The sequence below is a fragment of the Mustela lutreola genome, chromosome X, assembly GCF_030435805.1.
Source record: "Mustela lutreola isolate mMusLut2 chromosome X, mMusLut2.pri, whole genome shotgun sequence".
In the NCBI taxonomy this organism is placed as follows: Eukaryota; Metazoa; Chordata; class Mammalia; order Carnivora; family Mustelidae; genus Mustela; species Mustela lutreola.
The window spans coordinates 11,736,026-11,760,141 of NC_081308.1; the positions used below are offsets into that span (position 1 = coordinate 11,736,026).

Consider the following 24,116-nt stretch of genomic DNA (forward strand, 5'->3'; position numbering starts at 1 on the left):
TGGTCCTCAAGGACTCCACAGTCATGGGACAGTGAGGCAGCCATGAAATCCATAATGACATGACCAAGTGACAAGTGGTGTAACTGTCATGAAAAAGTGATGTGGCAGTCTCCCGGGGAGTGGATAAATGGATGACTTGGAGATTAAGGGACGACTTCAGAGATGAGGGGACATTAACACGGTGTCTTGGAAGAGAAGTGAGAATTGGTCCAGTAGAAAAAGGAGATAGAAAGCAGAGCCTAAAAGATGGATGGAGGTTGGGAAAGCGCAGGCATTTTCCAGAAGTGATGACACCTTGAAGGAAACTGGCATAGTGAGGCTGACTGAGGCAAGTGGGGGATGTCTGGATGGAGAGGTTAGCGGGGACTAGGTCGTGAGGGGTCATCTGTGCTACACTAAAGAGTTTGAACTTTACCCTGTAGGTAAAGGAGAGAAAAGGTAATAGGGTTAAGCAGTGCTACTCAAAGTATGGTCTGCGGACCAGAGCAAGACAGTAAATGGTTTGTTTCTATTCTGTGATAAGTACAGCAATCAAGAGAATAGGTTTTTTAAAAGAGAATAAATGTTTATAAACTTTAAGAACAATTTGATATTTCCATGACACCTAGGCATGAGAGCAATGAAGTTAACCAAGTATTGATCTGCAATGGATTGGTAATAAAAGAAGAAAGGGAGTAAGAGAGGGAGAAAAGGGAAGGGAGGGGAGGACCCGCTTCTCTTCCACATTTGATTTAAGAAGCTCTCGATGAAAGGCTCTGTTTCCTTTCTCCTATTTCCCTCTTCCATTATTCTTTCACTCTGCTACAAGAATCATTATTCTAAAACGTGAAATCGATCCCATGCTTAAAACTTCAACAAGGTCCCATAGTCCAAAGGAATCAATCCAAATTCCTTACCATGACTCCTCCTGGTCTCTTGGTCTACCTGCTTTTTCAATTTCCCCTCTTTCCTCTCCTTTGAACTCATGCATCCTTGAGTCTCCTCTCTTCCCAAACACTCCAAGCTTTTACAGGCATTTCAGTGGTTTTCAACTTTGGCTGCACATTAGAATTACCTGGGATCTTATAAAAATACAGGTTCTAGGTTCCATCTAGCTGTGTAGACTGTAAAATACTAACAAGCAAGGTTTCAGGTGATGTCTTTGTGAAAAACACGGGGAAGCATGGAGTAGATAAGATAGAGTAGATTAATAACCAGTTGGATAATTGAATCCAAAGAATGTGGAATAACAGCTATCAACTTGTAGGAAGATATGTGCCATATGGTTTATCTTTGTCCTTATCATGAATTTTTTCTTTTAATAGAGCTTACAACAGAGTTCCAGAGGACAAGCAACTGAGAAAGAAGACTTTGATTTTAAATAGTCAAATATTTTAGATAAAAATATTTTAGTAGGTTAGATCAGGGGTCTGTAACTATGATCTGCAGACCAAATACCGTCTGCTGCCTGTTTCTGTAAAGTTTTATTGGAACACAGCCACACTCATTTGTTTATGTATTAGCTATGCTGATTTCCTGCTGCAACAGCAGAGTTAACTCATTGTGACAGACAATATATGGCCCACAAAACCCAAGATATTTACTATCTTTCCTTCTACAGAAAAAAAAAATTTGCTGGCTCCCAGGCTAGAGAGATGGGATGAGAGATGTTATTTTAACAGGGCAAATACAGGCTTCCTTAAATTTGAACAAACTACCTATTGAAAAATAGAATCTTGAAAGCTATTATTTTAGAGCAACATCAGAGGAAGAGATCTGGAGAACTTCATCGACAGTGATGCTGATAGGAGCCAACATCGAATCTGCCTAAAAACCCAACCCAAAGCAACAAAAACCTGGTATAGTCCTAGACCATCTTAACAGATGTAGGGCACAGGGTGCAGAATGTCGTATTCCTGCTCGCCTTCATGCAGACGGGAACCAACTCAGAGTGTGGTGTTTAGTTCAAGGTTACTGACAAAATGAAGACAGCAGCTAGGACTGGTTAGGAAACTTGAAACCATTGTATAGAAGGAAATTGACAGAGTGAATTTAATCTAGTTAGCCTAGATTTAAAGAAGAAAAAAAAAAGGACACGACTAGTTTTTAAAAAAAAAAATAGCTGGGGCACCTGGGTAGCTCAGTCGGTTTAGCGTCTGTCTGCCTTTGGCTCAGGTCATGAGCCCAATGTCCTGGGATCAAGTCCCACATCGGTTCCCTTGCTCAGTGGGGAGCCTGCTTCTCCCTCTGCCTGTGCTCCCCCTGCTTGTGCTCTCTCTCTCTGACAAAGAAACAAAATCTTTTTTAAAGAATAGGTACCTTCATTTATTTAAAAACTATTTTAGGAAAGAGCAATTTGGATCCAGAAGGCAGAACAAAGTGGAGGTAAAGCACTTAATGCTCGATGGAGGGAGTATCTCCCTCAATGAGGGGGACGCACATATGGAATGGATGCCTTAGAAAGAGACGAATCACCCACCTCTAAACCAGTTTGAGCTGAGGCTCTTAGCCCCTTTTTGAAGACGTTATAGAGAAGAGTCAAGAACGAAACGGGGAAGGAATTGGACCACATACGGGACTCTTTCAGCTTGGCACTATTAACATTTTGGACCACGTAATTTTTTGTCATTGGGAGTTCTCTTGTGCATTGCAGACTGGTTAGCAGCATCCCTGGCCTCTACCCACCAGATGCTGATAGCTGGTCCCCTCCCCCAGTTATACAACCAAAAGGGTCTCCACATATCATCCAATGTCCCCGGGGGACAAAATCTCCCCTGGCTGAGCACGACTGACATAGACTAAGCACATCCTTCAGGCCACCTGGTCCTCAGGAAGGTGACGTCTGTATACAACATGCTTATATAACACCGTGCCCAGACAACACCCGTTTAACTCTGTGATCTAACATAATTATTACCAGTGACTTCTTTCACTTACAAAAGGATTCCAGTTTGGATGACAAATTTTGTGGTCACCCTACCCAGGCACAGAGCTCTTTCTAATGCCAGCGTTACTGTCTTTGCAGATAAAGGAAGAAGCCATGGGGATATTAATGCTTAATGTTTCCCAAATATTTCAGCTCTTGGGGTCAGTGCTAGAATGTTCACATACTCGTTCACGCTTGTCTGCTGAGAGCACGGATGACCCACTCTGCTGAAGGGCCCGCAACTGGCGCTTGATTATAGGGTCCTGTATTTCTTCTAGTGGGTAGGTTTTGGCATGCTGGGACTCTTCTTCATAAAAGGCAGACCACTTGGCCCCAGCAATATTCTGAAATGACAAAAAATAAAGTTGAAGTCACAATGGCACTGCTTGAACAGAGAGAACAGAAGATACTGTCCAGAAAACATCTGGTGGAAAATCTAGTATTTCCTGAGTGGTTTAGTTCTCTACTTTGCTGAAGGTCAAGGCTTAGGTCATGAGTGACCAGGCCATTCTTGGGCCCTCTCTCTTTCTGGCCCAGTGCCTAGTTTTCCCAAGGGTCCTAAACCCTGAACTGGAAATGAATTCTCACAGATAATTCACACTGTGGGTCCCTGGAATTTATGCCTTAGCATTGTGAGTTAATCAAGGATTTGAGGATGAATGCTCCAAAGGGGGGGGGGCCAGTAAAGTTCAGAGCAAACTTAATGGGAATACAGCCCCTCGTGACAATGGGAATGATAAGAAATGAGAAACAGTTTGCAGTGAGCTCCATGGTGCCATGACTTACCAGAGAGTCTGATCTTAACTTACATTCCCCAAAGAAGGTTGCTCAGAATATGGCCTTTTGGTAGGCACGGTGATTTTCTAACACAAAAGAAACCAACAAGCAGGTGATGATTCCAGAACTCACTTCCTCCCCAACTTGGACATCAGTATAGGCAAGTGGACTTCTCCAGACTCTTCTAGAATAATATTTTCTCAATGTACAAACTCATTTTCATTTACCAAAGATGAAAATGAACAATTACTTTGTACATTGTATTTCTCTAGACTATATAAAAGAGGTAGCATATAAGACAAGTCAGATCTCTATTCTTGAAGTCACATACCTCTAAGTAGCTGTGTGCTTTAGGCAAATTACTTACCTTCTCTGAGCCAGTTACTTTATCTGTAAAATGAGGACTTACCTCAAAGAGTTGATGTAAGGATGAGAAGAATTAACAAATAATAAAATGTTTATCACAGTATCTGATACAAATTAAACATTTAAAAAGTTAGCTATTTTATAATTTATAGAAAAAAGTACTTTGCCCTTAAGTTACTATAGTTTTATCAGAAAGATAAGGTATGCAGCATGAATGTTTCATTAATGAAATATAACAGCATATGATCATGTATTAACTTGCAGTGGCCAAGCAGTTTCTGCTATAGGAAAAGAAAGACTCATGTAGGCAACTAGATTTGGCCAAGCACTCATGGAGAAGACCCTAAAGTAGGTAGGAGTTGGGTGGATGTAGAGTACTTTGCAGAATAATTTACTTCATTTGATTTTCCTACTTACATGAGATAGAAAGTCATTCTGTCTCCATTATTCATAAGTGCATAAGGGGGCTGAGAGCGGTAAATCGTGGTTATGGCCATGACAGCATCTGGCTCCTGGCTCCTGCAGTACACAAACTCTGAGATGGATCCCATGGTCCTCACCCCTCAGTGGTACACAGTTGTGTGATTTCCTTCCCCTTAAGGGTGAGCAGGAGCTATGACTTGCTTCTAACCAGTAGCATGCATCAAAGGTGACATCATGTACCTATCTATGTTATATAAGATTCTAATTCTTATCTTGCTAAAACTCTGACTCCCTTGCTGACTCTGATGTAGCAAGATGCCATGCTGTGAACAACACTATGGTCTCCCCAGCCATGTGTGGAGGAATTGAGGATGGCCTCTACCTGATATCCTGTAAGAAACTAAGTACCTCAGTCCCACAGTACCCAAGGATCTGAAGGCTTACCACTAACCACATTAGCTTGGAAGTGGATTCATCCCCAGTCAAACCTCAGCTGAGACCACGGCACTAGCCAGGACCTTGATGACAACCTTAGAATACTCAGAAATGGAATATGCAGGTAAGCAATGCCTGGGCTCCTGACCCACAGAGGCTGTGGGATGATCAATGTGTGTTATTTTAAGCTGCTAAGCTTGTGGTAATTTTTAACACAATAAATAATTAGTACCAATCCCAAAGGCAGGACTTCAGGCACAACTGCATTTTCCAGGCCAAAGAATTTGACTATTATCCTTTGAATACTAGGGAATCGCTTAGGGGCTCCAAGCAGGCACAGGACATGATGGGAATCGTGTGTGGACATGACAACAATGGAATCAGACAAGAGATGAAAATAATGGCAGTAAAAATGGAAAATGATTTCTCTATTGAGTACATACAACCCCTCAGGAACTACTTCTCAATTAATCTTCGCAAGCAATCTTGTGAGGTAGTTGTGACAGTCTTCACTTCACAAATGAGGAAACTGAGGCACGGGGTCCTATAGGTCACACAGCTAGTGATTTGAAAGAACCAGCGTGCCATCCCAGATATGTTTACCTCCGAAGTGAACACTTTTAACCATTGACTCATTGACTCTAGATGATATTCAACGCATTATGTTCTCTGTAACACATGAGTGGGAAGTAGCGAGTTATGGAAAGAAGAGTTTGGTCTGGGGCACCTGGGTGGCTCAGTGGGTTAAGCCTCTGCCTTCAGCTCAGGTCATGATCTCAGGGTCCTGGGATCGAGCCCCACATCAGGCTCTCTGCTCAGTGGGGAGCCTGCTTCCTCTTCTCTCTCTGCCTGCTGCTCTGCCTACTTCTGATGTCTCTCTGTCAAATAAACAAGATCTTAAAAAAAAAAAAACCATAAAAAATTTAAAAAAAAAAAAAAAGAAGAAGAGTTGGGTCTATGGCACGGACTCCTCTGTCAATTCACAAATTACCTCTAAATCCCTATCCTTCTTCACCCAATCCAGGGTGATTTACTGTCAAGCAAAATTTCTGGTAAAACTTTGATACCAAACTATAGCAATAATTTTGTTCTCAGTCTCCTCTGGAAACAACTCACAATCCCCAAAAGGACCCAGTCTTAGACGTTTTTTAATTATACGACATAGAGTTATTTTGAAGATACCGGTTTTATTTTATCACTATCATAAATGTTATACTTTAAATCCCCCCCCAAAAAATTACATAATGTCACCTTGAATTCCGACCCCCTAGGACATACTGTTCCATCCCAAGCTATTCTTTTTTCCAGAGCTCTCGGGACCTGAACTAGTTTTTTGTTCACTTCTTGCCTCAATATTCCTGCACCATGCTAGTACTGGAATTCAATTTCCACACCTGTTAAGTAACTCAGGGGTAAAACCCGGGTCTAATCAAATCTATAGATCAGGGCTCTGCCCACCATCTGATTTTGTAAATAAAGTTTAATTGCAACATAATCGCACTCTATGTCTATGGTTGTTTTCGCGTTACAATGGCAGAGTTGAAGAGAGGCCAGAGGGCCCACAAAGCCTAAGATACTTACTATCTGACCTTTTACAGAAAAACTGCTCTGCCCTCTGCCCTAGATCTATACATTTACAGGAAATGCGGGCGACAAAAGAGCATGTTAAGCAACATTTAGGGGGCACAATCAGCAAGTCCAGAAAGTATGAGTTTCTACGACACCCAAAGTTTAATTCTTAGGCAAATAAATTGCAAAAAAAAAAAAAAAAAAAGTGAGGGAGGGACTCTGTAGATTAACAGAGAGCTAAAGTACATCCTTCAAAATGATTGGAAGGAGAGGCCCTTGTTAGATCTTGATTCAAACAAAACAGCAGCTGAAATTGAAAAAGAAATAAAATGAGACGGTAGGGAGCATTTGAATGATGACCAGATAATTGATGATACTGAGGAGTTATTGTTAAGTTTTCAGCATGGTACTGTTATTAAGGTTGTTTTAAAAAATACTTTTTAAAAAAAAGATGAAATAGGGGCACCTGGGTTGCTCAGTGGGTTGAGCCGCTGCCTTCGGCTCGGGTCATGATCTCAGGATCCTGGGGTCGAGTCCCGCATCGGGCTCTCTGCTCAGCAGGGAGCCTGCCTCCCCTCTCTCTCTCTGTCTGCCTCTCCATCTGCTTGTGATTTCTCTCTATCAAGTGAATAAATAAAATCTTTAAAAAAAAAGATGAAATATACACATAAAACTATATCATGTTTTGGATTTCCTTCAAAATAATCCAGTAAGTGTGGGGTTGGGTAGAAAAAAAAAAAAAAAAGACTGGCCAAAGTGTTAATAATTTGTAAACTGGGCAATGGGTATGAGGAGATTCAATGTACTCATCTCTCTTCTTTTACTCATGCTTGAAAATTTTTACGATAAAAAATAAAGAAAAATCATATGACGGAAAGTAATTTGGCAACCAAAAGGAATGAAGTAATGTCACATGCTGCACCATGCACAGAGAAAGAAGCCAATCACAAGAGACCATGTGTTATACGATTCTGTTTATATGAAATGTTCAAAATAGGCAAACCTATGGAGACAGAAAGTGGACCGGTGGTTGCTTAGGGCTAGGGGCTAGGAGCTGGGAGAAGAGTGATGACTGACAGGCATATGGTTTCTTTCTGGAGTGATGAAAATGTGCTAAAATTAGATGGTGGCAAAGCTTGTACAATTCTATAAATATATTAAAAAGCACTGAATCACATACTTTGAATTGAAGTTTATGATGCATAAATTATATCTCAGCAAAGCTGTCATTAAAAGCTCTCTATAGTAAAAGCAAAGGAAAAAATCCTCATCTTATCGCCCAGGTCCTATAACTAGATCTAAAACTTCACGAAGTTGCGCCAAACCGCAAGAGTTAGCCAAAATTACCCCCACGCTCTTTTAGCCAGGTGCCTGGCGTGCACCAAGCAGCAGCAGCCGGCAGCAGCCGTTCCTGACCCCAGGACCGCCCTCGCTGGGCGTCGCTGGTGGTCTCCTGCTTCCTTTTTTGCATTCTAATAATTTCACTTTCCTTTCAAGGGTCCATGCTTTCTGCAGTTTGGCCACACTTCATGATTTATGCCCTTTCCTCTCTGGCCTTGGCTCTCATCGGCCACTGCAATTCAAAAGTAATAACCTTCAATGATCAGAGACGCTATCAACAACCATGGCTCTATCTCCTTCCGTAACGTGCCTTCTCAGCAGAGGGCGCTCGGCAGAACTGTTACCTGTCTCTTGGGCAGCTAGAGCTAAAGCAATAGGACTGTGCTGTTCTCCCAGGCTCACAAGCATCGAGCACCACTCTGGGGGCTCTCAGTATGAATTCGGGCTTCACGGCCACACTCCAAGGCAGACAGGAGCGGGATGCTCTTCTACACAGGTGAGCTCCTGAAGGTGCAGAGACATTAACTGACCCGCTGAAGCTCAGCAGTCTGACTCCAGAGCCCTCAGGCATGAAGCCGGTACACCTTCCCCAGCACCTACAGGACCATCCGGCTGAGAATGAAAGCCAATACACAGTATACTTTACGCACCTCCGAGAGAGATCAAATAAAAAGCGAGGGAAAAGCAACAATAAAGAGAGGGAGAGAGGTAAGACCAAAAGAGGAGACAAGAAACAAATGATCTCCTATGACAACACTGGGCTGTCAAAATCTCCAGGATTTCCTTGAGCGTTAGAAAAATGGCAAACCTTCTCTTGGGGAATTTCAAATGAGGTGGTATGTCTCAGGTATGATCTGTCCCGTGAGTGGCAGTAATTTAAACATGCAACCTACTCAGCATTTGAAAAAATATCTCAACTACATTTGTGAAGGAACGTACTGCCATACAAGTGATACAAAATCTTTTCTAAAATAATGTTGCTCCATTTCCAGCCCCAATGTATATGGACACTGCTTTGCGATCAGTGAGAGAAGCAATTCCTAAATCCTCGCACTTGTCAAAGCATCTTGCTTTGTCAGAGCATTCTGAGATTTGTCAAAACTGGCTGGATTATGGTTTTTCTGCAAGGGCTCTGGATGGATTCTGTGACCTTTGGAAGTCCCTTAGAGCTCCGTGACAATGAAGGAAGGAATTCCCAAATCCAGTGTCCAGACCCATGGTTACTTTAATTACTAGCTAGCTTTTTCACTAAGCCTCCAATTGCATTTTCCAGTTAATATATTATTTTAGAGAGTCTTCAGATATTCCTGTTGACATTGTAGGCTTGGGAAAATTATTAACTCAATAACTTATGGCATTTCCGTGAAATGCTTTGAAACCCTGATTATGATGAGAATTATGGTGGTAACTTTATAAAGCATGTTCACTTGTTTCTAAGAATCTGGACTGAGACCAGTGAATTATTTTGTAACAGCTTCCAAATGAGTCCCGGGGTCAATTAAGTTTAGTCATCTGGGACTCCAGAATCAGAATTACTGAGGCAAACATCCAATCTCACAACTCAGAGCATTTCTTGGCTTTCCCTTTTCAGTAGCACAGGCAGTAATCTAACCTTTAAGAAGCAACAAATACCCCTACATAGCCACGGAAACTCACCATCTTTTGGATATTCTCGTCGGTAATATTGGTGTTATAATTCCAAGAAGCAAGTGAATTTTGATAAGACAGTTCTTCGGCTTCATAGTTAAACTTCTCCAAAAATGTCTTGGCCAGATCCTCAGTGGTGGACTGAGCAGCAGTTAGAGCAGCGAGGCTGAGAAGGAGCCAGGAAGAGCCTAACATCCTTCCCTATGCACCAAGATCCCATCCACTGAACAACTTTCCCTAGAGTAAAACCTCTTCATGAGTTTTTCTCTCTCATCAGCCTTTGAACTTGGGTTGGGCACTGAGCAGGAAAGATGGGAAAAAAAAAAAAAAGAAGAAGAAGTAGTAGTAGTAGTAGAAGAAGAAGAAACAGTAAACAATCTGCTGAACCACTATAAATTTCACCCTGGAGAGGACAGATATGTAAACAGATTTTAGAATGTTTTTATAAAGTAAATCAAATAAACAAACGTTATTCATTAATCCTAGAGAATTATAGTTCTCCTAGTATTTTATGGCCAGATCAGAACTTGCACATTTGGTTAATATGTTCCTAAAAAAGCTGTTAAAGATACACTAAAGGTGTTATAATTTTACAGGGACCAAAGAAGTCTAGATTTAGGAATCACGGGGGTAGTAGTGGTACTTACATGTTTTCCAGACAGGACTTCATTGAAAGTCAGTTACCTCTCCCTTTTTTTAAATTTCCAGCTCATATTCCCAGACAGTGTCTCTCTACTTGGGTAACATTTTCCCTTCGTAAATAAACTGCTTTGCCCTTGTCTTCCCGGAATTCATTTTTTTCTGATAAAGTTTACCTTCCGAGGCTGTTTTTCTTAAAGTATAAGACTACCCTCCACTCCACTCCACAGGTTAACTCACCTGATCTGGCTTGGGAAAGCTTAAGAAGGCTCCCTCTCTACTTCTCGGATGACCATGTTGAACGGTGGTTCTATGGCCGACTTTGCCATGTGCCTCCTTCCCTTTCACTTACCTGTTCTAAACTCAGTTGAGGTCCCAGGGAAACAAAAATGACTCTTCATGGTATGCAATTCAAAGAGTGTCCATGTCACGCTCTGCGCATCCAAAACCATGGGATCATGGCAACACAGAATTCGAGGAGACTTCGGTGATTACCCTGTAGTGTCCCAGGAGCTGGATCGGTGTCCTTGTTCCCAGGGTGCAGGTGTATGAGAGATAAAAGAGAGGAGCCACTTTAAATGGCAGCACTCGGGCCAGCTTGGCGGTGATTATGAAACCTTCACCCAGGGGAAATATTTCTTCACCTAGAAAAACGAGTCTTCCAGGTCCAGGTGCAGTAACCAAGCCTTTAAAAAAAAAAGGTTTCACAACTTTCCCTTATTCCACAGTTGTTAAATTAGTGCTATTATAGAGCAGGAAAAAATAATTCTAAGTAACTGTTCAAGGCGCTTTGCATTATAATATCTCATTTAAGCATCGCTGCAAACCTACAGGTAAATTTTTTAAAAAGAGAGAGAGATTTATTTATTTCAGAGAGTGAGAGAGAGCACAAGCAGGAGGCGCAGAGGAAAAGGGAGAGAGAGAATCTCTAGCAGACTCTGTGCTGAGCATGGAGCCCAATGTGGGGCTCAATTTCACGACCCTGAGATCACAACCTGAGCAAAAACCAAGAGTTAGACACTTAACCGACGGCACCACCCAGGTGCTCCTGGAGGAAAATCTTTTTTTTAAATTGCTATTATACAGATTATGAAATCGAGGCTCAGAGAACTTAAATTGCCAAACCTCATTCAGCTAGTCAGTGGTAGAGCCAGGAATGCCATTTGATTCTGGAGTACAGACCTTTCCATGTGGCCAGGAGTCTTAGAGCAATAATGGCAGCAGCAGAGGGACAGGTGCCTTCAGTGAAGATGACAGATTTACTCTTGCTACATCCAGTGTGAATCAAATCTGTGATCTTTCTAAGAAACAAGGTAATTGACAAATTTAGGCAATTACGATAGAGTGTTAACAGAAAGCTGGCAGGGGGGGTGGGAATCAGAGAATTTTCTGAGTTTCAGTAAAGCACAGCACTTCCCACATTTAAGGTAGCTACTCACTTCTCACAGGCATTAGGAGAAAAATCAGTCAAGAGAAAGGGGAGCAGCAGGTGAGGCTGTGAACAAAGAGTTGGAATGTTACTTTAATAAAAGCAGAAACAAAACTCTACTCAGGTCACTTCCTGAATGAAGCTCTTGGGTTTAGGGGAAAAAATGGAAGTAGTCCAATTTTAATTCGCTGAGGCAGAAAATAAGATTAACATGATCAAATTGAAATGGAGAAAGCAGGATGTGAAATCTGAGAGCTAAAAATAGGTGGACAAGGAGCCTGAGATAACAGCGAGGCAGGAAAATTCTGGAAGCCAAGAGACTTGGAAAAGTCAGAAACAGAAGAACTGTCACAATAATTCTGTAGAACTAGCTCGCCATGCAAGCAGAGACTGGATTGTTGGAATTTTTGTTCACTCTCCACTGAGCAGAAGCCGCCGTCCTGACAGCTACCCAGAAGTGTTCTGTCCAAGCTCATGCTGAGAATGGAAGGATTCCTAAAGACCCAGGGGATGGGACCCAGAAACACAGTTGGCTCAAAGGAACGGACTGTCTTTGAGAAATAACAGAGACCCAGAAAAAAATTTAGAAAACTGGAGAGGCAGGAAACCTGTTCTGCTTTTCCAAAGGGTTGGAGGGTGAATTTCATAAGTGATACAGGGAAGACTTTGATCTTGACACCCGATAAATCTATAAAATATAATTTTTAGGATATGGTTTGCATCTGGGAAATATATAGCTCTCTGACCCTAGATACATATCTAGAGATTCACTAGGAACAAGTCACATGCTGACTGCCTCACTTCTTTTCTGATAAAAGAATACAATAGTAAAACAAACAAACAAAGATACAGTGTATCTTCCACTTCAGTATGGGATTTAAGAAAATGTAAAGTTATACAAGGATATTTAAATGTCCCTGAAACATCTGCTGGTGGGAAGGCAAACTGGTACAGCCACTCTGGAAAACCCTATGGAAGGTTCTCAATAAGTTAAAAATACAACTACCGTACAATCCAGCAATTGCACTACTAGGTATTTACCGAAAGGATACAAAAATACTGATTCAAAGGGGTACATGCACCCTGATGGTTTATAGCAGCATTATGTGCAATAGCCAAATTATGGAAAGGGCCCAGATGTTCGTCAGCTGATGAATGGATAAAGATGTGGTATATATACAATAGAATCTTACTCAACCACAAAAAAGAATGAAATCTTACCGTTTGCAACACCAATGGGTGGAGCTAGAGAGTGTTATACTGAGCACCATAAGTCAGTCAGAGAAAGACAGATAGCAAATGATTTCACTCACATGTAGAATTTAAGAAATGAAACAAATGAACATGGGTAAAAAAGAGAGAGAGAAAGAGGCAAACCATAAAACAGACTCTTAACTCTAGAAAACAAACTGAGGATTGCTGGAGGGGAGGTGGGCAGGGAATGGGCCAAATGCGTGATGGCTATTAAGGCTGGTACTTGTTGGGACGAACACTGGGTGTTGTATGTAATATTAATAATATTATTAATAAGAACCTTGATTTGACAATTCTTTATTGGCTACCTACTGTGTGCTAGCACCTTCTTAGTTATTGGATACACACTAATAAGACAGGAAGAGGTCTTGTGGATATCATCTGATAGGAGGCGGGGTAGAGGAAAGAAACAAACAGCCGATGATAACGCTACAACTTTACAACAAGCAGGAAAGGAGTACGGTGAGGGATGGCGTGGGGATGAAGGGGGGCCTCTGAGCAAAGACCCGAAGGAAGGGATGAAAGCCAAGTGGATATCTGGGGAAGATGGTTCCAGGCAGAGGGAGCAGGGAGTGCAAAGGGGATAGGAAGGTCTGAAGCACATCAGGGGCCTTCCTGTCTGGACCCTAGTGCATAAGGAGAGTGGGAGGGGTGGAGAGGAAAAGGAAGCCGGGGCCACACCAGGAGGGCAGGACAAATGACTGTAGAGCTTTGGCTTTTTTTAGTCTGAGTAATGTGGGGAGAACTTGGAGGGCTTCCAGCAGAGAAGTGATTCACTCTCATTGCTGATTAGAGAGCAGGCACCTAGCGGGGTAAGGGCTTGGGGGGGGCAGGGGGGGCAGGGAGACCAGTCAGATTGCTACCACTGCAGTCCAGACAAGCAGGGTGAATTAAAAAAAAAACTTAAGACGAGCTGTAACTCCAGTTTGGCTGCCCACCAAAAGGAAAATTCACCTCCCACTATCTTAGACTTTGTTGACAGAAGTATTAGGTGCAAAATAACTTAATATAACATAACATAACGAGCATGAAGCTCGTGTCAGAGGAATACAAGTGTAGAGAGACACAGGAGAGTATCCAGAGGAAAATAAACACGAGAGTGGATGGTTTAAAATAATGTTATTTGAAGCACAGTTCAGACCTGGAGGTAGAGACAGGGTGGACAGGTCTCCCCCATTACGGGCCTTCCATTTAAAAGAAGTCAGGTAGCGTAACAGACTCACTTTGCCCCTTGCTGGCTGTGTGACTTGAAGCAGGTAATAGTACCCCTGCACCTTGTTTCCCGATTTCAAAGCTGATGATAATAATACACCCACCTCATAGCATAGTGTGACTATTATACGAATTAGTACCTGAGAACATAGATCAGAATGCTGGGAACCTAGTAATAAAAGCCACCCAAAATGAGAGGAGCTGGGTAATAATTCGGCCACTCTGAGAAGTAAGAGAAACAAGAGAAGTGTCCATAGTACAGTTTTTGTCTAGAGGAAAACTGTCACATTCTCAGAATGAGTGGGCCCACAGAAGCAAAACGAAAATGTACTGATGTGATTGTACCAGTTGTGTGTTTTTAAACCATTGAACACAGAAATTTTTTTCTAAAATATATTCCATCCTAATTAGGATGTTGCCTGAGCATTTTTTTTTTTTTGGATGATTCAGTGTCATCATCTTGAATATTGTTTACTGACGAGGCTATAACGTGACAATGTCTTTAGGGCTTTGCATTAATGGCTCCGAAGAGCTTTACTGCTCTTAACTCTGCTGTCACTGCAGGTTCTGAGTCAGCTGTCACTTCTTGAAGAATCTACTTCTGTAACCCTGCCCACTACAAAGCCCCTCCCCGTTTGAACTGCTGTCTCCTAAAACCTAAATGGAAACCAGATAACTACCGAGTTAGTCAGAAAGCCCCTTCTCCACAGGCTCAGGGCTGAGGGTGTATCTGCACTGAGTGGGAGCAAAGTGCGTAGACTTTGAGATCGTATTTCCCTTACTGCTCTACTTTTCCTATACTTCCAACTGAGTCATCAATGGTGAGGTTGCCAACTAGCTACGGTGAAAACGTCTTCTAGTTCCCCAAGCCGAGAAGAAAACTTTGGTTAACTTCAAAGAGAAAAGGATGTTTCATGAAGTTTCCTGTCTTAAGATAGAGTAAAGTTCTCAACAGAAATAAGGAAGGGCATCTCGAACATAAAAAAAGCATAGACAAATTTAAAACTCCACATGGCCAAAAATTATTTGCATTTGGTGCAATTGGTTTTGACCACATATTTATCATATGAAGTGGATTTATAAGTACTTTACAGAAAATAAATAACAAGTTGACTTTTTAGCCCAAAGGGAAACCAAAAACTCTTTCCTGTTTACATTTCTAGCTGCCCAGCACTCCCCTTTCCCTACAGATAGAGCAGAGATAATCTCCATTAACGAAAATGACAAATATTTTTAGTGGACAGGTTCAAACTTGTGAGGACAAGCTGTGGATTCCAGGAGGATTGTACTAATTATTACAGGTCTGAATTTATAATTATACAGTGTTTGCCTTCTCACCCAAATTTATTTCTACACCCAGACCATATGAAATAGCAGGCAACACTAGACCCGTTGGTATAAATTTACTTCTAGGGCCTTAGAAACAAAACTTGAGCCTTTATCCTGAGTGAAATGGGAATCCATGGTAGAGTTTGAACAGAGCAGTAACATGATCTCCCATTTGAAGAGAGTCATTGGCTGCTGTGTGGAGATGAGAATCCATAGGGGAAAAACCATAGACGGACACCAGTGTGGAGGTCATTCCAAGAATTCATGTGAAATAAGACAGTAGCTTGGTGGTGGCAGCAGAGCTCATTAGAAGGGTAGCTGGATTTTGAAGACATTTGGGAAAGCAGAGCCAACAGGATTTGCTAACGAAATGGGTGTAGGCTGAGAAAGAAAGACACAGTCAAGGATCACTCCAGGGTTTTTGGATTGACCAACTAGGAGAGCAAGAATGGACATCAATCTACATAGGGAAGATTGCAGGTAAAACAGTTTGGAAGGAAGACTAGGAGTCCAGTCAAGTTTGTGATATCTCACAGAAATTCAAGTAATGATGTTGAGAAGGCAGATATACAAATCCGTGGTTTGACAGAGAGGCTGGGGTGAAGATATGACTGGGAGAGCTATCCAGAGATGCTGCTCATATATGTCTTTTCAGTTAAGACCAAGAGGCAAAGATCTTACTTCAGAATCCCAGTAATAAAGCAGGACTTAGTTCATACCTGAGGAGGAAAATACGTGGATAAATAGGGGAAAAAGTTACTCAAAACAAGCCCCCCCCCCAAAGAGCCATCTGTGGACTGAACAGAGAAATGATAAAAGGGAGTGTCAGTCTTTGGTTTTAAATCTAATTTGTCTGATATAAGGATTGCTACCCCAGCTTTCTTTTGATGTCCATTAACAATGATAAGTGGCTCTCCACCCCCTCACTTTCAATCTGGAGGTGACTTTGGGTCTGAAATAAGTCTCTTGTAGACAGCATCTTGATGAGCCTTTTTTTTTTTTAAGTCCAGTCTCATGCTCTGTGTCTATTGATTGGAACATTTAGTCCATTTACATTCAGAGTAATTATTGAAATATATAAATTTACTGCCATTGTATTATCTATAAAGTTACTGTTTCTATATATTGTCTCTGTTCCTTTCTAGTCTTTGTTATGTTTGGGCTCTCTCCGCTCAAAGGATCCCTCACATGGAATTTAAGAAAAAAACAGAGGATCATAGGGGAAAGAAGAGAAAAATAAAACAAGACAAAATGAAAAAGGGAGACAAATCATAAGAGACTCTTAACTCTAGGGAACAAATTGAGGGTTTTCTGGAGGGGTGGGGGCGGTGGGGTAATTGGGGGATGGGCATGAAGGAAGGCACGTGATATAATGAGCACGGGGTGTCACATGCAACTGAGGAATCTACCTCTGAAACTAATAATACACTATATGTTAGTAAACTGAATTTCTTTTTTTTTTTTTTTTTTTTAAGAAAAGGGAGTTTCAAAAACTTGGCCAGAACATCACATTTCTCCACTGGTTTAGAAATGTAGACACACCTCAGGAGCACGAGGTAGCGAGGTGAAGCAAGGTACAGGTTCAGAGAAGGCAGCTGACATCAGAGATACACAAAGTCAAGTAGCGTACACCCAGCCAGGTCAAGCCTGAAACATTGACGGACATTCAAAGTACAGAAGACTCCTTTTGGAGCCAGTTCCTGCCTCTCAGCTAGAGTCTGAGGGTAACTGAAGACGCTTACACTTCACTTAATAGTTTCTAACTGTCTCTAAATATCTTAGAATAACATTTCATCCCCTTTGGGCTCTATCTCAGTCTCCAGATTGAGTATGAAAGCTGTGTTTTCTAATCCAACAAGCAATGTCCAATAGTCGTTGTCTTGTTGAGGACTATCAGGCTCATTTTGGAGATAATGCTCTGCTCCCTCCACATCTTCTAAGGGATTTGTTTGGTCTGGGCCATTAGTAGGGATAGTTATGGACTCCATCCCTAGGAGACTAGGAAAATCGGCTTAGACTAATCAAGATTTGCATCCGATTCATGTTAGAGAATGGTAGACATCCAGCTAAGGTTGGCTCTGCCTTTAGGAAGTGGGAGGGAATGTCTTTCATACAGGTAACAGACATAGTGCTTCTTCCACCCACAGCAGAAGGAGCTATTTGTGGGGACATTTTCCATAGAGATTTCATTCCAGCCATGAGTTTGGGTTCTTAATGAATTTTAGGAACAGATGACAGAACTTGCAAAACCTTCCTGAACGATGCCTTGATCTAGATGGAGTTTCCATCTCAGTAATTAATATCATGCTGTTGCCCCTACCCACTGACTACATATGACATAACCAGGTGAGACCGGACAAGAGGAGGAGAAAGTCCTGATAGGAGAGGAAAGATATCTATCCAAACCACTACCCCAATTTTTGCAAGGATATAGGACCTCCCCCCAACAGTGTTAACAACTGTTGGCTCAATAAGTGAGAGGAATAAAAGAATGAAAAGCACATAGAACATACAATTTCTGGCTCATACATCTTGTATTTTGGGGAAATTTACTTGGACAAAGATGATGCGAATAAACTCTGATTTGTAAAATTATAAAACTTTTCATGATTTCAGGGAAACAGGACAGAGTGGCCCCAAGGAGTCATTGGTTAGGTGTTCTGCAGGACCTGAGCCTCTGAATCATAGAGACTAACACTACTAATTAACAATAATGATATCTAATCTAACCTTTGCTGAATGCTTATTGTGTGCCACCCAGAGTTTAACTGCTTTACACATGCTCCCTCATTTAATCCTCACAACGTGCCAAGAGGTAAGCAATTGCATCATCCTCGTTTCCTAGATGAGTAAACTGAGGCACAGAATTAAGATCACAAAGTTCAAAAGCAATCAAACAGGGATTTGAGCTTCAGCAGTCTGGCTTCAAGATCGGACTCTTTGGGGTCAGAAAGCGCGTTTTGTTTTGTTTTGTTTTGTTTTGTTTTGTTGTTGTTTAGAAAGCACATTTTGAAAGAATTCTTAACACAGGCATGGAAAAGAGAGACCGTCAAGGTACGAAGAAGCATAAAAGGTGTGGCTGGACGGCTCAAAAAATGGCCCCAGGATGTCATCAAACTCGCATCCGTCACGAACACAGTTTCTCTCCTTTTCTCTCTCTCCTTATCTTCATGATTTTCACTGAGGGGAGACCATGGGTACTCTGCCCTATCTTGTTAAAAAGCGAGGTTTTTCTCAGTAGGGTGAGTATCTTCAGGAACAGAGAATAATAATTAGAGATCATAGATTCAGAGATGACAACTTCGGATGGCATGGCGATAATTTTGTGCTCTTCAAAGCCAATCTTTGCCAGTGATATAAAGCAGTGGGTCTCAGCCAGGGCGATTCTGCCTCCCAGGACACAAGTGGTAATGTCTGAAGATATGTTGGGTAGCCGCTAAACATTGTACAATGTACAGGACAACTCCCCACAAATAAGAACTGTTTGGCCCCAAATGTCAAGTGCTGAGGTTTAGGGACCCTGATCTAGAGAATACTACGAACATGATGCTCTCAAGGACTAATGGTGTATGCGTGATTGCACCTCCCCAAATCTCAATGAGGGCCAAGCAGAATGAACAGTAAGTAGCAAAGGTCCAAGGCATTCAGGCACCAAGTGTCTGATCCTGTTTACGTGTATGTATGCACAGTGTGTATGCGCTGGTCTCAGCAGCAACTATGAGAAAGCGAGAAAAAATAAAGTGTAAAATACCAATCCGGTCAATTAGCTCTGTTTTGAATATCACAGGGGAGAGAACTGATACAAAATATTTTCTGTGTGTGCAAGGCACCAATGCATATCAGCTTGCTGACGCTTGCTGTGGGATTTGGCAAAGGTTCAGAGGAAACGGCAAGACTCCATACCATAATTAGGATTCTTTTTTGTTTTGTTTTTTGTGGTTTTTTAAGATTTTATTTATTTATTTGACAGACAGAGAGTTCAGAGGTAGAGAGGCAGGCAGAGAGAAAGAAGAGGAAGCAGGATCCCTGCTGAGCAGAGAGCCCGATGCGGGGGCTTGATCCCAGGACTCTGGGATCACGACCTGAACTGAAGGCAGAGGCTTTAACCAACTGAGCCACACCGGCATCCCTCATAATTAGGATTCTTTTTTTGTTTATGTCTGGTATTTTTTTAATTTATTTTCAGCATAACAGTATTCATTATTTTTGCACCACACCCAGTGCTCCATGCAATCCGTGCCCTCTCTAATAGCCACCACCTGGCTCCCCCAACCTCCCACCCCCCCCCCCGCCCCTTCAAACCCCTCAGATTGTTTTTCAGAGTCCATAGTCTCTCATGGTTCCCCTCCCCTTCCAATTTCCCCCAACTCCCTTCTCCTCTCTAACTCCCCTTGTCCTCCATGCTATTTGTTATGCTCCACAAATAAGTGAAACCATATGCTAATTGACTCTCTCTGCTTGACTTATTTCACTCAGCATAATCTCTTCCAGTCCCGCCCATGTTGCTACAAAAGTTGGGTGTTCATCCTTTCTGATAGAGGCATAATACTCTGTAGTGTATATGGACCATATCTTCCTTATCCATTCATCTGTTGAAGGGCATCTTGGTAATTAGGATTCTTAAAAACAGATGAAAAGGGGGCACCTGGGTGGCTCAGTGGGTTAAAGCCACTGCCTTTGGTTCAGGTCATGATCTCAGGGTCCTGGGATCGAGCCCCACATCAGGCTCCCTGCTCATCAGGGAGCCTGCTTCCTCCTCTCTCTCTGCCTACTTGTGATCTGTCTGTCAAATAAACAAATAAAATCTTGAAAAAAAAAAACACCACCTATTAAAAAAAAAAAGATGAAAAGGATGTAGTACTTCTGCCTCGAAATTTGTTGACGTCAACACGTAGGACATATTGTCTAGATAACTCCCTCTCTACCAAGAAAAGAACAGGACAAAATGGGCTGAAAGAACACGTCAAAAGCTCATGTTTAGTCCTAAGGGAGAATCACTTGACAGTTGTAAACAGTGATACAGACTACTGAAGGGTGTTGTGTAATCTGTATCTGTGGAGGGTTTCGTGGGCTGAGGGTTTAAACATGGCCTTGACTGAGTAGGAGGACGTGGATGACCAGAGCTCCAGTCAAATGCCGCTCTGGGAAAAAGAAAAAAAGAATGCGAAGGAATAAAGAATGCCTACAGGACTTAGAGAACATCACTGGAGTCCCAGAAGGAGAAGAGAGGGAGAAAGCTTATTTAAAGAAGTAATGGCTGAGAGAGAGATTTAGATATCCAAGTTCCTGAAGCTAACAGGTCACTCCAATATTTTAGTCTAAAATGATCTTCTCCAAGACACATTATAATAAAATGGTCTAAAATCATAGACAAAGGGGAGTTCTTAAAATAGCAAGAGAAAAAAAAAAGCCTCTCCATACAACAGAGTCCCCATAAGGCTAAAAGTGTATTTCTCACCAGAAAGCTTTGCAGGTCAGGAGAGAATGAGATGGCGTATTTGAAGTGCTGAGAGAAAATTGGTTTACTCAGCGAAGCTGTCCTTCAGAAATGAAGGTGACATACAGACTTTCCCTAAGAAACAAAATCTGAGGGAGCTCATGGCCACTAGACCTGCCTTATAGATAATGTTGAGAGGAGTTCTTCAAGCCAAAACTTAAGGACTATGATTAGTCACATGAAAATATACAGCATACTGATAAAAACAAATATATAGTTAGACACAGAATACTCTAATACTGCCACATCAGGTGGGGTGTTAGCCACTTTACTATAAAGGTTAAAGGACAAAAATATTAAAAATAGCTATGGGGGGGACGCCTGAGTGGCTCAGTTGGTTAAGCATCTGCCTTCGGCTCAGGTCATGATCCCAGTGTCCTGGGATAGAGCCCCAGGTCTAGTTGGGCTCTCTCCTTAGCAGGGAGCCTGCTTCTCCCTCTGCCTCTCCTTCCCTCCTCTCATGCTCTGTGTGTCAAATAAATAAATAAAATCTTAAAGAAATAAAAATAAAAATAGCTATAGCTACAATAATTTTTTAATGGATACCTAATACAACAAGATGTAAATTCAGACATCAAAAACATAAAAGGGGGAGAGTAAAAGGATAAAGGGTTTTTTTTTTTTTAGAAGATTTCATTTATTTACTTACTTGACAGAGAGAGACACAGCAAGAGAGAGAATGCGAGCACTGGGAGTGAGAGAGAGAGAAGCAGGCTCCCTGCTGAGCAGGGAGCCCCGATGCAGGGCCGGATCCCAGGACCCCCAGATGATGACCTGAGCCAAAGGCAGATGCTTAATGACTGACGCCCCAGTGATAGAGTTTTTATACGCAATTGAAGTTAAGTTGTTATCAGCCTATAAGATGTTTTATGTAATCCTCACAGTAACCAAAAAGCAAATACTTAACAGCAGATTCACAAAAGATAAAGAGAAGGGAATGAAAGCATATCACTGTGAAAAATGATCAGTTCTTAGAGAAAGAAAGCAAGAGAGAAAAAAAGGAAAAGGGGACTATGAAATAGCCAGAAAACCAGTAACAGGACGGCATTAGAGAGTCCTCACGTCCTGATAATTACTCCAAATGTCAATAGGTTGAATTCTCTAATAAAAAGATGTATAATGGCTAAAAACCAAGACCCAACTATCTGCTGCCTACAAGACACTCACCTCAGCTTTAAGGACAAACATAGGTTTAAAGTGAAGGGATGGAAAAGATAATTCATGCAAGTGAAAACCAAGAGAGCCAGAGTAGCTATAGTTATATGAGACAACACAGATTTTAAATCAAGAGTGGTAAAAAGAGGGGCACCTGGGTGGCTCAGTCAGTTAAGCATCTGCCTTCAGCCTCAGGTCATGGTCCCAGGGTCCTGGAATGGAACCCCACATCGGGCTCCTTATCCAGCGGGAGCCTGCTTCTCCCTCTGCCTGCTACTCCCCCTGCTTGTGCTCTCTCTCCGTCAAATAAATGAATAAAATCTTTTTTTAAGTGGTAAAATGAGATAAAGAAGGTGGTTATGTAATGCGGAACAGACCAATTCATCAAGAAGATACAACAACTGTAAAGCAAATACAGATCTGAAGGGAGAAACAGGCAACACTATAATAAAGTAAGGGGTTTTGATACTCCCCAGTTTTGACAATGGATAGATCATCTGGACAGAAAATCAACAAGGAAGCATTGGACTTGAACCATACTTTAGGTCAAATGGACCTAATAGACATACACAGAACATTCCATCCAAGAAAAGCAGAATACAGATTCTTCTCAAGTGCACATGGAACATTCTCCATGACAGATGATACAATAGGTCACAAAATTAGCCTTTGCAAATTTTAGAAGATTGAAATTATACCAACTATCTTTTCCAACCACAATGGTATGAAACTAGAAATCAATAACAGGAGGAAAACTGGGAAATTCACAAATATGTGGAAATTAAACAATATACTTGCAGGGGTGCCTGGGTGGCTCAGTCAGTTAAGTGTCTGCCTTCAGCTTGGGTCATGATCCTGGGGTCCTGGGATCAAGCCCCATGTCTTCGGGCTCCCTGCTCAGTGGGGAGCCTGCTTCTCCTGTCCCTGTGCTGCTCCCTGCTTGTGGTTCTCTCTCTCATGCTCACTCTATCTTTCAAATACATAAATAATATCTTTAAAAAAAAACCAATACACTGCTAAAGAACAAACAAGTCAAAAGAGAGATCAAAAAAATATCTTGAAACAAATGAAAATGGAAACATAACATACCACTATCTTTTTAAAGACATTTTTCCAAAGAAGACACACAAACAGCCAATAGGTACAATAGGTAGAAGGTGGTCCACATCACTCCGCATCAGAGAAATACAAATTATCACCTCCCACCTGTTAGAATGGCTGTGATGAAAAAAAAAAAAAAAAAAGACAAGCGATAACACGTGTTGGTGAGGAGGTAGAGAAAAGAGAACTTCACTGTTGGCGGAAATGTAAATTGGTGCAGTCCCCCTGAAAATCAGTATGAAGTTTCCTCCAAAAATTAGAAAATATAACTATCATATGATCCAGCAATGCCATTTCTGGGTACATATTCAAAGAAAATGAGAACAGGATCTCAAAGAGATACCAGCACCCCTGCGTTCATGGCAACATTATTCACTGAAACAACCTAAGTGTTTGTCCCCGGATAAACGGATAGGAAAAGATGTGGTATAAGTTCTGGGAATGTAAGGTGCAGTATGGTGACTATAGTTAACAAAACTGTATTATATATTTGGAAAGTTGCTAAGAGTAGATTTTATCAATTCTTACCACAAAAAGAAAACCTGTAACTATGTGAAGTGATGGGCATGGTAAGTAACCTTAGCATGGTAATCATTTTTGCAATATATGCATATTCCAAATTATTACATTGTATACCTTAAATTTACACAAAGTTATATGTCAATTATATCACCATAAAGTTGGAAAACAAACAAAACCAAATGCTGCTCTAGGAATGAGCCCCAACCATAGCCCAACTGAGGCCTCCTTCCGCACCCCCGCTCCAACCACCCCAACTCCCACTCACTGTGTAAGGACCGGGGTTTAATAGGCGTCGTAGTCCCTCTTCCATTACCTCTCAAACAGCCTGATCCAATGGGCTCTCTGCTTGGCGGGGAGCATGCTTCTCTCTCTCCTGCTCCCCCTACCTGTGATCTCTCTCTCTCTCTCTCTCTCTCTCTGTCAAATCAATAAATAAAATCTTAAAAAAATAGAATGTAATAAAATTTCCAGTTTTGAAAAGCATCTAATCTGTGTAAGGTTCGGATTTCTCTTTA

General features: G+C 41.6%; 1 protein-coding gene across 1 annotated transcript in view; it reads right to left on the reverse strand.

The window, feature by feature from the left end:
• ACE2 (angiotensin converting enzyme 2) overlaps positions 1–10,705 on the reverse strand; it is a 38,173-nt gene extending 27,468 nt beyond the window's left edge. The window contains exons 1-3 of the mRNA XM_059157910.1: positions 10,455–10,705; positions 9,473–9,761; positions 3,091–3,249 (exon numbers count right to left, since the gene is read on the reverse strand). Coding sequence (XP_059013893.1) covers positions 3,091–3,249; positions 9,473–9,658 — 345 coding nt within the window. The 5' untranslated portion in view covers positions 9,659–9,761; positions 10,455–10,705. The remainder of the gene's footprint in view (positions 1–3,090; positions 3,250–9,472; positions 9,762–10,454) is intronic.
• Between the last annotated feature and the right edge of the window lie 13,411 nt (positions 10,706–24,116).